A 19,257-nucleotide genomic window follows, 5' to 3' on the forward strand; every position below is an offset into this window, starting at 1 on the left:
ATAGTAGTACGTTTAGCAAGGGTAGAAATAGCCCCATCAACTTTAGGGATCTTGTCCCAAAATTCTAATCTGTCAGACGGCACAGGATATAATTGCTTAAAACGTTTAGAAGGAGTAAATGAATTACCCAAATTATCCCATTCTTTGGAAATTACTGCAGAAATAGCATTAGGAACAGGAAAAACTTCTGGAATAACCACAGGAGCTTTAAATACCTTATCTAAACGTTTAGAATTAGTATCAAGAGGACCAGAATCCTCTATTTCTAAAGCAATTAGAACTTCTTTAAGTAAAGAACGAATAAATTCCATTTTAAATAAATATGAAGATTTATCAGCATCAACCTCAGAGACAGAATCCTCTGAACCAGAGGAGTCATCAGAATCAGAATGATGATGTTCATTTAAAAATTCATCTGTAGGGAGAGAAGTTTTAAAAGATTTTTTTACGTTTACTAGAAGGAGAAATAACAGACATAGCCTTCTTTATGGATTCAGAAACAAAATCTCTTATATTATCAGGAACATTCTGCACCTTAGATGTTGAGGGAACTGCAACAGGCAATGGTACTTTACTAAAGGAAATATTATCTGCTTTAACAAGTTTGTCATGACAATCAATACAAACAACAGCTGGAGAAATAGCTACCAAAAGTTTACAGCAGATACACTTAGCTTTGGTAGATTCAGCACTTGACAGCGATTTTCCTGTAGTATCTTCTGGCTCAGATGCAACGTGAGACATCTTGCAATATGTAAGAGAAAAAACAACATATAAAGCAAAATTGATCAAATTCCTTAAATGACAGTTTCAGGAATGGGAAAGAATGCCAAAGAACAAGCTTCTAGCAACCAGAAGCAATAAAAAATGAGACTTAAATAATGTGGAGACAAAAGTGACGCCCATATTTTTTCGCGCCAAATAAGACGCCCACATTATTTGGCGCCTAAATGCTTTTTGGCGCCAAAAATGACGCCACATCCGGAACGCCGACATTTTTGGCGCGAAATAACGTCAAAAAATGACGCAACTTCCGGCGACACGTATGACGCCGGAAACGGAAATAGAATTTTTGCGCCAAAAAAGTCCGCGCCAAGAATGACGCAATAAAATGAAGCATTTTCAGCCCCCGCGAGCCTAACAGCCCACAGGGAAAAAGTCAAATTTTAAGGTAAGAAAAAATGGTCAAATCAAAATGCATTATCCCAAATATGAAACTGACTGTCTGAAAATAAGGAAAGTTGAACATTCTGAGTCAAGGCAAATAAATGTTTGAATACATATATTTAGAACTTTATAAACAAAGTGCCCAACCATAGCTTGGAGTGTCACAGAAAATAAGACTTACTTACCCCAGGACACTCATCTACATATAGCAGATAGCCAAACCAGTACTGAAACGAGAATCAGCAGAGGTAATGGTATATATAAGAGTATATCGTCGATCTGAAAAGGGAGGTAAGAGATGAATCTCTACGACCGATAACAGAGAACCTATGAAATAGACCCCTTAGAAGGAGATCACTGCATTCAAATAGGCAATACTCTCCTCACATCCCTCTGACATTCACTGCACGCTGAGAGGAAAACCGGGCTCCAACTTGCTGCGGAGCGCATATCAACGTAGAATCTAGCACAAACTTACTTCACCACCTCCATCGGAGGCAAAGTTTGTAAAACTGAATTGTGGGTGTGGTGAGGGGTGTATTTATAGGCATTTTGAGGTTTGGGAAACTTTGCCCCTCCTGGTAGGAATGTATATCCCATACGTCACTAGCTCATGGACTCTTGCTAATTACATGAAAGAAAGCAGGTTGTACAATGGCAATTATCATTCTTTACAACACACAAATACAGGTAAGACACTAAATCAATTGTTTCTCAACTACGGTCAAGTACCCCCAATAGGGCAGGTTTTCATTACAGCTGAACCAGTGCACAGATAAAAAAAAACCAGCTGATTGATGACAGCAGGTAAGTAACCTTGGTGTTACTGATCAGCTGATTGGCCTGTTTGAGGGTACTTGAGGAGTGGACCACGGTTGAAAAACACTGCACTAAAGCACCAGCTCATCTGCAATGTGTTGATTACCTGGAGAATAATGCACACATACTCTGCTCACTGACACACACACTACATGCACACTAGGTATAAGGCACAAGTAGCTAACTAGGTGTAAGCACAGGTAGCCATCTTTGAAAGGGGCACAGGCAGCTATCTAGAAATAAACCACAGTTTGACATCTTAAAAAAAAGGCGCATACAACTATCTAGATTTAAGGCAACCTTTGATAAAGCACAGTTAGCTTTCTATCATGATTAAGGCAGATGCAATCATCTTAGAATAATGTACAGGAACTTCAGGCATCCATCTAGAGGTGAACACAGACATCTTGAAAAACACATAACTGTTTATGTACAGAACACAACAGCCACCTTGTAATAAGGCATGCATTTATTTCTATTTGTAAGGTACATGAAACTATTATTAAATAAGTTACAATTAGTATCTGCGGGTACCGGGGTAAGACATAGACAATCATAAAACTAAGCACAAGTCACTATTTAATAAATATACTTATGGAGGCCATCTTGAAATGAGTAACAGATATTTATGAATACTGCACTTATCTCATCAATCATTACTTCATTATCAGGCACTGAATACATATTTTTACTCCTCTATTAAAAGTCAGTACTTCATTACTTATAGTGAATACCTTATGCCCCAGTTCATCAGACAGCATCTACTGCCCCATTATGTAGAGCATCTCTCTTCATTGCCTCATAAAGACATCTCACTTTAGTGAATTAGTCAATATTACTAAAGTAATAATATCATTAATACCCCATCATAAAAAGTATATTTTTATTTTGGGATTAAGTTAATATATAACTTAATGGGCATTTATTTTTAGAATTTATTTTCTGTTACAGCACTTAACCTCTTGGCTTCCAATGAGTTGCCATGGAATGGAATGTTTTGCATCTCTTTCTGGCTAAGTGGTTAAAAGTTGCAGTTATACAAATGGCAGGCTACTATTTGTGTGCATGGTTATGGTTATTATCAGACTTATGTACCTTACACTGGCATTATCCTATTAGTATTTTGATTGCATTTGAAATTACAATTTAATGTAGCCCCTAAAGACTGGGGCTGTCACTGTGCCAGTGTGTGTGGTTGCAAACAAATAGAATGAGTACAGCACCCAATTTGTTTAGAAACTTTCACAAATACTTTTTCAGAGTGCACCCTGCACGCTGTTGTAAGGGTCATGCTCGCCCTTAAAGTCAATGTAAATTACATGAAGAAACAACATCACTTCTGTGCAAATGAGCACACCGTTCTTTATTATACTGATAAGACAGTGGAGGGCAGCATAGCCCGTAAAACACATAAGAATTAAGGCCCTTAGGACTGTGAAGTGGCAACAATGTTGCATTAGTGTGGGTGGTGGTTGGGCTCACTTTTAAGAAGCCAAGCTACAGGCCCCAGACCTTCTTTCCAGCTTGTCTTCACAGCTTGCAGGATCTTCATTGTCCAGTGAAGCAGTTTGCTGCAGCATGGGCTGTTCTTCAAAATCTTCCAGAACAAATGTGAGGAGTGATGAGATGGAGGAGTTACTGATCGGAGTCCCACCATCTCCGGTGAGTCGGTCCCTGAATTTTTCTCTTTACCCTGCAGTTTAAGTGTAGTGGGCAGACCTGGGTGCACTATAGGTACTAAAACTATAGCTATTACCCCATGGATAGCAGGCCGATGGCAGCTGCTTGTTTGACCTGGCAAATTCATCTGTTAATATATTATTTCCCCGGTAGGCCCATCTTCCCTCCCCCTCCCTCCCGGTCAGTTGGTGGTTGGGCCTGGGGGTCGGGTACCCCCTTCTCCTGGGTTCTGGTTTTCTCCTAATCAGACTTTAACCCCTGATGCGCGTCTCTAGGGTGGATCGTTGGCTGGAGCGAGTGTGAGCATTCATACTTGCCTCCGCCATCAGTTACGCTGTCCACGAAGTTCGGGCCTGCAGCGGTCGCGCTCTTGCAGTTGCTTGTGTCGGTTCTGGTGGTTGGCGGTTCCCCGTTAGCGGTCGTGACTTTCGGTGGTTCTTCCCCTCCTTCTGGTCGTTGGGTGGCTTTCGGCGACTAGATTCTGCTTTGACTGTGGCTGGGGGGTCCTTGTCTTCTGCCCGTGGTACTCCTCTCTCGCAATTCTCATTTCAGGAGAGCATGGAATCGCAAGAAGTGGGTTTTACCGATCAATCTGGTCCAGGCGGTCGTATCGAAGAGGAGCAAAGCCATCGGGAGCAGCCCTCAATGTCAACCGGATCCCAGCACGTGCAGCGGCCATTGGGAGCTGGTAAGAGATCTTTTGAATTCTGGGCTTAAGGGGTTTAGCTCATCTTCGGATGATTCAGGGTCAGAAAGTGATAGGTCACTGGGGTTGGAGGCCAAAGGTCAGAAAAGAACGTATAGACTGATGAAATGTCTGCCCCTTTCCCCTGGTTAGTCCCACATGGAACCCCATGTTCAGTTGCCGGCTTCTCCCGTGCCTGCGGGGGTTGCGAGCCCTGAGGCGACGCTGAGAGGCAAGGTGGCTATGTATGGGGACACGTATTTGTGGCCCTCATTCAGCCTTCACAAGCATCTCAAGACAAAAGAATGGTAAGAAGGATCCGAGAAGGTAAATATGCTCAAATATTTCAGCTCTCTGCTGAAGCCCACTGCCAGAAGGAAATGGCGGAGGATGGCGCAGGCCCCCAACAAATTTAAGAGGCCAGATACGTTCGACGAAGGGCGGATATGCTTTCATGTACACTTCTTGCTATCTCATGTAATTTCCGGTTCAGGCAGTGGATACTCTGAAGTATCAAATTGCCAGTGAATCTAATTTCGAACTGTATAGGGACGGGGCGTGGAGGGGTTACATTGTTGCTTTTCGCAGAAAGAAAGTTGGTCCCCCCCCCCCACTTGTCCTTTGGGAACTGGGATATGTGCCTTTGGGGCCAATTGGGACCTGAACAATCAGTTGTGCCTGGACAGCCCTCTGCTGGGCCTGCTGATAACAGAGCTTCTCAGCGGTATCGACGGCAGCCCGCGGGGTCTGCTGGCATTTTCAGGATAAGCTCTGTATCAAGGGAGCAGCCTACGCGTTCCAACACGCCTGCAGGTATTGTAGCGGGTGCCACTCTGGCTCCGAATGCGTAAGGTCCCAGGAAGCTTGGCGTTCCCAGGAGACACAGGGCTCTAGCGGAAAGGGTGGCCACCCAGCTGAGGGTAGACGTAATTGAAAAGTGCTGATACTATACCCTAATAGGGAGGCCATGAGTACTGGACGCAGGCCCCTGATGGGGATTCGTTATTCCCGACAATTCTAAGGTACATGAGTCCTTGGTCTTAGCATACCAATTCCCAGGTGGTAAGGAAAATAATTGGGCAAGAACATAGCATTGGGCTGTATGGCTAGCCTATTTAAGGGGATACCGATGCCAGGATTGGTAATATCTCCTTTTGGGGTTGTTCCTAAGAAAGAGCCTGGAAAATTAGGTTAATTTAACACCTTTCTTTTCTGAAAGGTCAGTCGATAAATGATGCTATTTCTGCTGAACTTAGTTCAGTTTACTACCAGTCCTTTGACGATGCTCTTGCATTGGTCAGGGGGGCAGTTAAGGGAGCTCTTTTGGCTTTCGGCTCCTTCCCATCCACCCCTCCTCCTTTCACCTCATGGGGTGTTGGTTTAAGTGTGAGTTTTTCGTGGACAGATGCCTGCCCATGGGTTGCTCCATTTATTTTGCTTATTTTGAGGCTTTCATTAGCCTCCTGCACTGGACTATTGCTGCGGCTGACGGTTTTGAAGGCCTGGTGCCTACCTGGATGATTTTCTATTGGTAGGCCACCCTGGGTCGTCCGATTGCTCCTTTCTGAGGAAAGTCACAAGACTGTTGTCGGGCAGATTGGGCGTTCCTCTGGCAGAAGACAAGATGCAAGGTCCTTGTACTTGTCTTCCTTGTTTGGACATTGAAATCGACTCTGTGGCAATGCAGTGTCATTTTGCCACACAATAAAATTGACCGTATGCTGAAGGAGGTAGGACCAGGAACTTGTAGGTCCATAGAGGATCTATGGGCCCCTTTTGGGCCTCCTGAACTTTGCTGGGAGAGTCATTCCCCATCAGGATGAATTCTCCTCAGGTGGCTTGTATGACAAATGTGTGGGGCCCGGTACCACACACTTGCAGGTTTTGTGTATCTGAGATGGTTGACAGCCTGGCAGCGTGGGACAGTTTCTGAGTCACTTTAAGGATGTCTTTTGGAATTTTTGCCCATTTTAGTGGCCCTTGAGATATGGGGCAAACAGTGAGGTAGTTTTTGGACAGACAACATGAGAGTTGTCTTCGCCATTAACAAACTTATGTCTGGGTCCCCAGGGAAAGTAAGGTCTTAAGCCTACTGGTACTGAGGTGTCTGTACCTGGCCATTGTGTTCCGTGCACAACGTGTTCTTGGGGTGCAGAATTGGATTGCTGATGCGTTCTCCCGCTTTCAGGGGGAAACCTTCTATGTTTTAGTTCCTCAGGCAGATGCTAACGGTTATCTTTGGCATGATTACTTGTGGCTGGTGGCATTGGATGGGACCTCTAATAATGATGAGCCAGTCTTCGTTGGCCCCTTCAACCTGGAACACTTATGTAAGAGACTGGTCTGAATGGATCACCTTCTGCGATGTGAAGGGTCGGCGGTCATGCAACAGTGATCTATTGGGTCTCATGGCTGGATTGCTGAACTTCAAGGTAATGGGGTGTCTAAAGGGGGCAGTCTGTTCCCGACTATCCACTGTTCCTTCCCTTGCAAACTATATGGCCTCATTGACTCTTCCAAGACCTTCTCGGTGAGAGAGGTGTTGAGGGGTTGGGGGCCTATAGTATGGTACCCAGAACGAGGGACATTGGGGGTCCCGTTACTATTGAATGACTGGCGAACCTTTTTAGAGCCTTGCCTGACATGTGTTCTTCTAATTGTGAGGCTACCATGTTCACAGCTGCCTTTGGGCTGGCTTTTCACGGGACGCTAAGGGTGAGTAAATTAGTCCCCCCTTCGAGGCACAAGCCTGGTAGCCTGTTGGCCTCTCATGTAAGCAACGTTGAGTCGGCTGTACTCATTTTCCTGTCTGGATCAAAGACTGACCAAGAAGGCAGAGGTTTTTTTGGATCTCTTTACCTGCCCACACAGGCTCCGCCTGTTGTTCAGTTAGACTAGTTAGGGTCTACATGGACGCGCATCCGGAAGGTCCCTTGCTATTTCTAATTCATGCAGATGGTTCCCCATTGACTAGATTTCCGTTTCGGAAGTTTTGAACTGGGCAGTGGCTAGAGTAGGCCTTGAACCTAGGGTCAACGCTCCTCATTCATTTAGGGTTAGAGGAGCTACCACCGCCGCTGGGTTGGTCTGTTGACCGTATTAGATCATTGGGGCGGAGGAGGTCAAAAGATACCTGTTGTACGCTAGGCCATTGACTGAATAAGTGTTTTGTTTTTCTAGCGATGTTCCCTTGTTAATTGTGGTTTCGTTGCAGGACTGAGAGAGGGTCTGTTGAGAGTGTGGATCATGGATCACTCCTACATCTATTGAGCAGAGCTGAGAGCGATCGAGGGACAAGATGGACGCCAGTTGGGATTTCCTTCCTTTAGGGTTACCTTTAGATGGTTGGGCCGCAAGGGGTTGATTTCGTCAGGTCTGCCTGGGTTGCTGTAGGGGGCTGTGCACCGGTGGGAGGAACCTCATGTTCTGTTCATTAACGCCGGTGGAATGATAAAAGGCTCCTGCCATGCAAACAGCTCAGTGCGGTGATTCAGTCTGACCTACGCACTTTCCATACTTGGGTCCCCAATACTAGAAGAGGATGGTCCAACATTATCACTAGAATAGCGTGACACCATATGCAGCCCACGGGGTGTCCTTTCAGGTCCGTAAGAAGCTGAACAGGCAAATGAGAATTTTCTTGTGCCAGATAAGAGGTTTTATTGGGAACATCACAACGGCTGAGAGGAGCCTCTACAGGAGGGACGGGGTACACCTCTCTGAGAGGGACATTGACCTGTTCCTATGTAATTTGAGGTATGCTATTTTATTACACCTATGAGGGTGGTGGCAAGAGCTGTGCCTGTGGGCTATCTGTTGTGGCGGTTGGCCGACGCCCCGGTTTGCCATCAGAGGTAGAGTGACAGCTGGCCCAGGGGGAGGGTAGTCTCTGCAGGCACGCGCCTGGGGTCCCTCCCTCATTCTGAGGATGCTGAGAACTCCCTAAGCCTGTGCGTGCAGCTAAGCTCCGCTTGTGTAGGCATTCACAGGCGTGGTCCATCTTCCTAGCAGGTGGGTACTTACTGTCCTAGCTAGATAGCCGCCACAGTGTTGCTTCCAGCAAGTTCCTATGTTCTATAATAAATTCGACCCACGGGTCTTTACCCACACTCTGTGTTTGTGTCTTTATTCCAAGTTATTTATTGGCAAAGTTATTTATGGTAAAGTTATGTACACACATGTACACAAACATTCTCACACACACTGCACAACATACACATGTACACAAACACACACACTGCACAACATACTCATGTATACACACACACTGCACAACATACTCATGTACACAAACACACACACTGCACAACATACTCATGTACACAAACATACACACTGCACAACATACACTGCACAACATACTCATGTACACAAACATACACACTGCACAACATACACATGTACACAAACACACACTGCACAACATACTCATGTACACAAACATTCACACACACACACACTACACAACATACACATGTACACAAACATACACACTGCACAACATATTCATGTACACAAACATACACACTGCACAACACACACTGCACAACATACTCATGTACACAAACATACACACTGCACAACATACACTGCACAACATACTCATGTACACAAACACACACACTGCACAACATACCCATGTACACAAACACACACACTGCACAACATACTCATGTACACATACATACACACTGCACAACATACTCATGTACACAAACATACACACTGCACAACATACTCATGTACGCAAACATTCACACACACACTGCACAACATACTCATGTACACAAACACACACACTGCACAACATACTCATGTACACAAACACACACACTGCACAACATACTCATGTACACAAACATTCACACTGCACAACATACTCATGTACACAAACATACACACTGCACAACATACTCATGTACACAAACATACACACTGCACAACATACTCATGTACACAAACATTCACACACACATACACTGCACAACATACACATGTACACAAACATTCACACACACACACACACACTGCACAACATACGCATGTACACAAACATTCACTCACACACACACACACTGCACAACATACACATGTACACAAACATTCACACACACACTGCACAACATACACATGTACACACACATTCACACACACACTGCACAACATACACATGTACACAAACATATACACACACACTGCACAACATACTCATGTACACAAAAATACACACTGCACAACATACTCATGTACACAAACATTCACACACACACACACACTGCACAACATACACATGTACACAAACATTCACACACACACACTGCACAACATACTCATGTACACAAACATTCACTCACACACTGCACAACATACACATGTACACAAACATTCACACACACACTGCACAACATACACATGTACACAAACATATACACACACACTGCACAACATACTCATGTTCACAAACATTCACACACACACACACACACACTGCACAACATACACATGTACACAAACATTCACACGCACACTGCACAACATACTCATGTACACAAACATTCACACACACACACTGCACAACATACCCATGTACACAAACATTCACACACACACACTGCACAACATACTCATGTACACAAACATTCACACACACACTGCACAACATACACATGTACACAAACATTCACACACACTGCACAACATACACATGTACACAAACATATACACACACACTGCACAACATACTCATGTACACAAACATTCACACACACACACTGCACAACATACTCATGTACACAAACATTCACACACACACACACACACACTGCACAACATACTCATGTACACAAACATTCACACACACTGCACAATATACTCATGTACACAAACATTCACACACACACACACACTGCACAACATACTCATGTACACAAACATATACACACACACTGCACAACATACTCATGTACACAAACATTCACACACACACTGCACAACATACTCATGTACACAAACATTCACACACACTGCACAACATACTCATGTATACAAACATTCACACACACTGCACAACATACTCATGTATACAAACATTCACACACACACTGCACAACATACTCATGTACACAAACATTCACACACACACACACACTGCACAACATACTCATGTACACAAACTTTCTCACACACTGCACAGCATACTCATGTACATAAACATACACACACACACTGCACAACATACTCATGTACACAAACATAAACACACTGCACAACATACTCATGTACACAAACATTCACACACACACTGCACAACATACTCATGTACACAAACATTCACACACACACTGCACAACATACTCATGTACACAAACATTCACACACACTGCACAACATACTCATGTACACAAACTTTCTCACACACTGCACAACATACTCATGTACATAAACATACACACACACACTGCACAACATACTCATGTACACAAACATAAACACACTGCACAACATACTCATGTACACAAACATTCACACACACACTGCACAACATACTCATGTACACAAACATTCACACACACACACACTGCACAACATACACATGTACACAAACATTCACACACACACTGCACAACATACACATGTACACAAACATTCACACACACACACACTGCACAACAAACACATGTACACAAACATTCACACACACACACTGCACAACATACGCATGTACACAAACATTCACATACACACACACTGCACAACATACACATGTATACAAACATTCACACACACTGCACAACATACACATGTACACAAATATTCACACGCACTGCACAACATACACATGTACACAAATATTCACACACACTGCACAACATACTCATGTACACAAACATATACACACTGCACAACGTACTCATGTACACAAACATATATACACACACACACACTGCACAAGGTGTTAACTTTCAGATTTTAATAATGCATCATCTAGGAAAACAAAAGGAGGTTCATGGTGTACAGCTATACATTTTTTACTGCCAGTGTTCCACAGAAACTTTTTGGGAAAGATTAACCAGCATTAAGTGAATTATTACTTTCATAATACACCTTACTTACTGTTTTTAGTAGGAGTGGGTTTAATCCTTGTGCCTTTTGAAGTAAAAGCATCAGTATGTTGCAGTGACGTGCATTCATAGAAGACAGGTGAGGCAGCGCCTCCTCTGGCCAATGTGTGTAATTACACTCTTTATTCATAATTAAAATACATTTTTTTTTTCATTTTTCAAAATATTTTTTTTCTTTATCAAAGATTACCCCCCACCCCCACCACTCTGTACTGTACAATTACATGTATACACACAACATTCATATTGCGCAAGGAAGTAGAGGCCAGCTAGCCTTCCATTTCACAATATGAATGTATCTGTGGCTGTGCTTGGACCCCCTCCCTCCCTTGTGTCTCTCTCCCCCCTGTTTCTCTCCCCCCTGTGTCTCACCCCCCCTGTGTCTCTCTCTCTCTCCCCCTCCCCTGTTTCTCTCTCACCCCCGTTTCTCCCCCCCCTGTGTCTCTCTCTCCCCCTCCCCTGTGTCTCTCTCTCTCCTCCCCTGTGTGTCTCTCTCCCCCTCCCCTGTGTGTCTCTCTCCCCCCCTCCTTTGTGTGTCTCTCTCTCTCCCCCCTCCCCTGTGTCTCTCTCCCCCTCCCCCCCCGCCCTGTGTCTCTCTCCCCCTCCCCTGTGTCTCTCTCTCCCTCTCCCCTGTGTCTCTCTCCCGCTCCCCTGTGTCTCTCCCCCCCTCCCCTGTGTCTCTCTCTCTCCCCCTACCCTGCGTCTCTCTCCCCCTCCCCTGTGTCTCTCCCCCTCCCTTCCCTGGGTCTCTCTCTCCCCCACCCATGTGTCTCTCCCCTTCCCTCCCCTATGTCTCTCTCTCTCCCACCTCCCTCCCTTGTGTCTCTCTCCCCTCCCTCCCCTGTGTGTCTCCCTCTCTCTAACCCCTCCCTCGTGTCTCTCTCTTTTCCCCCTCCCTCCCCTGTGTCTCTCTCTCCCCCCCTCCCTCCCCTGTGTCTCTCTCTCTCCCCCCCTCTGTCTCTCTCTCCCCTCCCTCCCGTGTGTCTCTCTCTCTAACCCCTCCCTCCCCTGTCTCTTTCTCTCTCTCCCCCTCCCTCGTGTCTCTCTCCCCCATCCCTCGTGTCTCTCTCTCTCTCCCTCCCTCATGTCTCTCTCTCTTTCCCCCCTACCTCCCCTGTATCTCTCTCCCCTTGTGTCCCCCCCCCCCTTTTCGTCTCTCTCCACTCCCCCCCCCCTCTCTTCCACTAACCCTGACAAAAAAAGCCTGCTGATACTGGTCCTTGGCATACATAAGGGAACATTAGTAAAGGGGATAGAGGTTGGTAATCCACAAATAAAATCATCATTAAAGGATGAGTTTCAAACAAATTGAGTCAGAGAGCACCATTATTCTGTTGAGGAAAACATGCAAATGGGGAAATAATTGCTTGTGATTACAATTTATGCCTCCTCTAAGTAAACCTGTTAGTTTAAGAATTAAAGGAAGGGAGTTGTAATATATTGATTAGAGTGAGGGAGGCATAAATTAAATAAAACTACAGCTATTTCACATATGTACAATAATTATGTTGTCAGTAGTTGGTTCCTCTGGATAATACAATTACAACTCATTTCTAGTCTCATAATGCTGACCAGATGAGTGCCATATTTGAGATGATTCCCAGGGACTGTTGGGACTGTGTTTGGAAAGTCTACCTTTTGGTTCATGACATGAATGATGTTTTCCATGTGAATCATAGTAATCCTTTATAAAAATGTGTGTTTGATCATGTTTTTTATGACCATAATGACCATCAGGAGTTGTCCCTGAATTATGCACACCTCCAGTGAATACATGATGCCCAATCTGCTCTGTATCTGTCTGGGACTGGACATCATTCTCTTCACTGGAGATGTGCATAATTCAGGGACAACTCCTGATGGTCATTATGGTAATAATAAACATGATCAAACACACAAGGATCCAGTCTTGTTAGTGCTCATCATACCTTTCCCAAATGGTGGCAAAAAAGTTTTGGTTTGTATTCTGTGCGATTGAACTGTGAGGAGAAAATAGTATTCCACTTGAAGTAAACCTGGTGGTATTATTCACAGTGGGTCCAAGAGATGGTACTCCAGCATGCCCATGTTTCAGCGGATTAAAAAGTGACTGAGACATGGCCACTTTGGAGAGCACCTGATTGAGGATTGTAGTAGCAGCTGTGTTATTTGTTACTAGAGTTTGTGCCAACTTAAAGGGACAGTCTAGTCCAAAACAAACTTTCATTATTCAGATAGTGCATGTTATTTTAAACAATTTTCCAATTTACTTTTATTACCAATTTTGCTTTGTTCTCTTGGTATTCTTAGATGAAAGCTAAACCTAGGAGGTTCATATGCTAATTTCTAAGCCCTTGAAGGCTTCCTCTTATCTTAGGGCATTTTGACAGTTTTCCACCACTAGAGGGTGTTAGTTCATGTGTTTCATATAGATAACACTGTGCTCACACACATGGAGTTTCTAGGAGCCAGCACTGATTGGCTAAAATGCAAGTCTGTAAAAAGCACTGAGATAAGGGGGCAGTCTGCAGAGGCTTAGATACAAGGTAATCACAGAGGTAAAAAGTACATTAGTATAACTGTGTTGGTTATGCAAAACTAGGGAATAGGTTATAAAGGGATTATCTATCTTTAAAAACAATAAATATTCTGGTGTAGACTGTCCCTTTAATCCTTTGCAGAGTGTGTGTGCAGTGTGTGTGTGTTTTATTCTCCAAGTAAACAACACATTTCAGATGAGCTGGTGCTTTAGTTTCTCAACCATGTTCCTCAAGTACCCCCAACAGGCCAGGTTTTCATTATAGCTGAATCAGTGCACAGGTGAAGTAATCAGCTGATCAGTAACCATGGTTACTAACTTGCTCTCACCCATTAGCTGATTATTTCACCTGTGCACGGGTTCAGCTATAATTAAAACCTGCCCTGTTGGGGGGTACTTGCAGCCCGCAGTATATGTGTTTCTTCGGCGTATCACAACTAGTGCCTCACCAGCCTCTGACTTCACCGCACGTCACTGCTGTGCACACACAGGTACATCAGCATGTCACTTATACATAACACTGTGCGCACACAGGTACATCAGCATGTCACTTATACATAACACTGTGCGCACACAGGTACATCAGCATGTCACTTATACATAACACTGTGCGCACACAGGTACATCAGCATGTCACTTATACATAACACTGTGCACACACAGGGTACATTAGCATGTCACTTATACATAACACTGTGCACACAGGTACATCATCATGTCACTTATACATAACACTGTGCGCACATAGGTACATTGGCATGTCACTTATACATAACACTGTGCACACACAGGGTACATCAGCATGTCACTTATACATAACACTGTGCACACACAGGTACATCAGCATGTCACTTATACATAACACTGTGCACACTCAGGGTACATCGGCATGTCACTTATACATAGGTACATTGGCATGTCACTTATACATAACACTGTGCACACACAGGTACATCAGCATGTCACTTATACATAACACTGTGCACACACAGGGTACATCGGCATGTCACTTATACATAGGTACATTGGCATGTCACTTATACATAACACTGTGCACACACAGGGTACATCAGCATGTCACTTATACATAACACTGTGCACACACAGGTACATCAGCATGTCACTTATACATAACACTGTGCACACACAGGGTACATCGGCATGTCACTTATACATAACACTGTGCACACACAGGGTACATCGGCATGTCACTTATACATAACACTGTGCACACACAGGGTACATCGGCATGTCACTTATACATAACACTGTGCACACACAGGGTACATCGGCATGTCACTTATACATAACACTGTGCACACACAGGGTACATCGGCATGTCACTTATACATAACACTGTGCACACACAGGGTACATCGGCATGTCACTTATACATAACACTGTGCACACACAGGGTACATCGGCATGTCACTTATACATAACACTGTGCACACCGGTACATCAGCATGTCACTTATACATAACACTGTGCACACACACAGGTACATCAGCATGTCACTTATACATAACACTGTGCACACAGGTACATCAGCATGTCACTTATACATAACACTGTGCACACAGGTACATCAGCATGTCACTTATACATAACACTGTGCACACAGGTACATCAGCATGTCACTTATACATAACACTGTGCACACAGGGTACATCAGCATGTCACTTATACATAACACTGTGCACACAGGGTACATTAGCATGTCTCATACATAACACAATATCTATTCTGTACCTACAACACAAGTTATTACAGTAGAATTTCATATACTCTGTGCTATAATATCCTCTGTTTCTTCATTAGTTGCTACACCAACTGCCAACCACTCATCTCATGCTGCTTATAAAGAGAGAATATGTCATCAGTATGGTCCTGTATAGACAGATATAGACATGTAACAACATGCTGCAGCCCTCTATAGAGATCAGGGCTTTAAATGAAAAGCTATTTACATCTCCTACAATTCTGTTTGTTTCTCTATCTGCAAACTGCCCACTGATTACTCCACCTGTGCAGCTGAGAACATTCTGAAATCCTGGCCTGTTAACAGAACTACTGAACTGGCGTCTCCTACACTATACATTGGATTCAGCCTGCAAGTGTTGCAGTTTAAATACAATTTACTCATTACAAATCTATAATTAATAATTTAGAATTTTATAATCTAGATAATTGTTAGACGTGCTTTAGTGAAGCAGGGGAACAATGTGCTAATAAAGATTTGTGAATGAAACAGACCTGAGCATTTTTTATACATAGTAAGTCACTTTTAAAGAACTTTCCAATTTACTTCTGTTATCAATTTTGTTTCATTCTCTTGATATCTTTTATTGAAGAAGCAGAAATGCGCTCCTTGGATATAGTTGAACCTATTTGTAAGCCAATGAAAATGGACATAAAAGTTAAAAAAAAATCTTTCATGATTCAGATAGAGCTCTGGTTTTGATACCTGTCCCCAGGCCTCACTAACAGGCCACATTTTGAGGATATCATTCTGAACTACAGCACAGGTGAAATAATCAGCTGATTAATAACCATGGTTATCTTAACTGCTCTCATCCAAGGTAATCCTGAAAACCTGGCCTGTTGGGGAGGCCTGATGACAGGTTTGAAAACCAGAGCTCTATCTGAATCATGAAAGATTTTTTGGGGTTTAATGTAATTAGTTCAGAGTGGATGTAACATTTCTCTGCACTAATAAAGTGGAGTTTATTTTCTGACAAGTGCTGCTGCTTTTACTTATTCTTGCATTCTTATTGAGAGACTTGTATTGTAAGCACTGTTCACTAGATCGTAAACTCTTCAGTTCAGGGACTAAATAACAATGTAGTCTAAAAGCATATCTATTTATCTGTCCATCATCCATCTATTCAAATAAATATTTAATAGATGATGGTTTTAATCTTGCCTGTGAAATATAAAGCTAACTATAAACCAGACACTGCATGTGAACTGAAGGGGAGGGGGGCAGAAACTGCAGCCTGAATCTTAAAGGGTTAACAGCAAACTAGTTAAACTCCCTGTGATATCTTCTGCAGCTGCTGTGCTGAGCAATAAGAAACTTTCAGATCATTTGCTTTTTCTGTTTCCAGACATGGCTACGGCTGAGCTGAGATACGCGCTAATGTGTGGCATGTGCTACAGTATATACACAAATCCTGTAACTCTTGCTTGTGGACATAACTTCTGCATGGATTGCCTTAAAAGAATGTGGTATTATAGGGATCGTGGCATTTATTACTGCCCTGAATGTAGATGCAGATTTGCTAAAAGACCTAAACTTAAAATAAACGAGGAGTTGTCTAACATAGTGGATCTTATTTTTCCTACAATGAGTAAGTACAGTAGTGTAATACCCTGCACTTACTGTGTCTACAACCGTGTCCCTGCAACTAAATCATGTCTGCTATGTGAGGCCTCACTGTGTGATGTGCATCTGAAGGCGCATAGCAAGTCTGAAGAGCACCTACTAACTGAACCCACAAATTCCTGGGGTAGCAGAAAATGTTCCATCCACAAGGAGCTGCTAAAGTATTTCTGTGCTGAGGATGTTTCTTGCATCTGTGAGTCCTGCCTGGATGAGAGCCATAAAGAACACCAGGTGGAGCCATTGCCTGATGCTTTTAAGAAGAAAAAACTGAGACATGTTATAGAGAAGCTGAAGACCAAGAAAGAGGAGACTGTGGAAATAATCCTGAGTCTGCAGGAGCACGAGAGAGGGGTGCAGGAGAAATCTGATGATCTGACTGTGCGAGTGTCTGGAATGTTTGTAGACCTCAGGGAACATCTGGAAGTGTTGGAGAAACAAGTCCTGAGTGATATTACCCAGAAGGAGAAGCAGATTGTAGGACACATCTCTGATTTGATCCAAAAACTGGAAAATGATGAGGAAGAACTGTCCGAAAGGATATCTCACTTAGAAGAGGTGGGCAATCTGTCTGATTTGTTATCCATACAAGAACAGCAGTCACCTAACAGTGATCCTTGTGATGCTGAGAGGGAAGTCAAAGAGGAAAATCTGGTGACTGATGATAAAAAGATACAAAAGAGAAAGCACAATGTTGTTCCTGATCAAGAGGATTTGGATGAGTTTCTGATCTCCCTGGTGCTAGACAAAGGCTTATTTAATATTCTGACTGATGTAAAGACCAAGAGAGGTCTCTGCATGCAGAAGGCTTCTGACATATTATTGGATGTTAACACTGCTGGTAATTCTGTAAAATTATCAGAAGACTTGAGAACTGCTTTTTATTGTTTTCTAGCAGACCGACCAAAAACACCAGAGAGATTTGATCGTAATCAGGTATTAAGCATCAGGAATTTTTCCTCTGGGCAGCATTACTGGGAAGTGGAGATCTGTAAGTCCTTTATGTGGAGAGTTGGAATGTCTTATCACAGTATAAGTCGTAGCGGAAGTGAAGCTGAGTTTGGGTATAATAGCAAATCCTGGTGTCTGTCTGGTGCCTCTTTTTCAGTTTCTGCATACCATGACTCTAAAAGAATAACCATTAATACTTCTTCCTACGGAATTAAGAAATTAGGAATATTCCTGGACTATGAGGCTGGCTGTCTGTCCTTTTATGATCTGACTGACACTATCAAGCTCTTGCACACCTTCAATGCCACATTTACTGAACCTCTGCATGCTGCTATTTGTGTTCATTGTAGTGATGAAATTAGAATCCTGGGCTAGAGATCCTGATCACTGTCCAGCACTTGTAATCTGTAAATATGATCTATTTAACATGGCGCAAAGAAATACAGATGCACTTTCACAGCTTAAAGGGACACTGTACCCATTTTTTTTTCTTTTGCGATTCAGATCAGCAGGCAATTTAAAAGCAACTTTCTAATTTACTCCTATTATCAATTTTTCTTCGTTCTCTTGCTATCTTTATTTGAAATAAAAGCCATCTAAGCTTTTTTGGGTTAAGAACTCTGGACAGCACTTTTTTATTGGTGGATGAATTTTTTTTCACCAATCAGCAAGGACAACCCAGGTTGTTCACCAAAAATGGGCCGGCATCTAAACCTAGATTCTTGCATTTCAAATAAAGATACCAAGAGAATAAATAAAATTTGCTAATAGGAGTAAATTAGAAAGTTGCTTAAAATGTCATGCTCTATCTAAATCACGAAAGAAAAAATTTGGGTTCAGTGTCCCTTTAAAGGAGCTCTGTGAAAAATATCTGTCTTATATTAATCTGTGAGATACCTGATGACTGCTTCAATAAGTATTTTTTTTTTTT

General features: G+C 43.1%; 1 protein-coding gene across 1 annotated transcript; it reads left to right on the forward strand.

Moving 5' to 3' along the window:
- Positions 1-17,102: 17,102 nt before the first annotated feature.
- Positions 17,103-18,701, forward strand: LOC128661519 (E3 ubiquitin/ISG15 ligase TRIM25-like). The gene has a single exon (XM_053715768.1). The coding sequence runs from the start codon at positions 17,103-17,105 to the stop codon at positions 18,699-18,701; it is 1,599 nt and encodes a 532-aa protein (XP_053571743.1).
- The last annotated feature ends 556 nt before the right edge of the window (positions 18,702-19,257 follow it).

The sequence above is a fragment of the Bombina bombina genome, chromosome 5, assembly GCF_027579735.1.
Source record: "Bombina bombina isolate aBomBom1 chromosome 5, aBomBom1.pri, whole genome shotgun sequence".
Classification (NCBI taxonomy): domain Eukaryota; kingdom Metazoa; phylum Chordata; class Amphibia; order Anura; family Bombinatoridae; genus Bombina; species Bombina bombina.

Coding starts and splice junctions, on each gene's coding strand:
- LOC128661519 (XM_053715768.1), top strand. CDS start 17,103: ATGGCTACGGCTGAGCTGAGATACGCGCTAATGTGTGGCATGTGCTAC.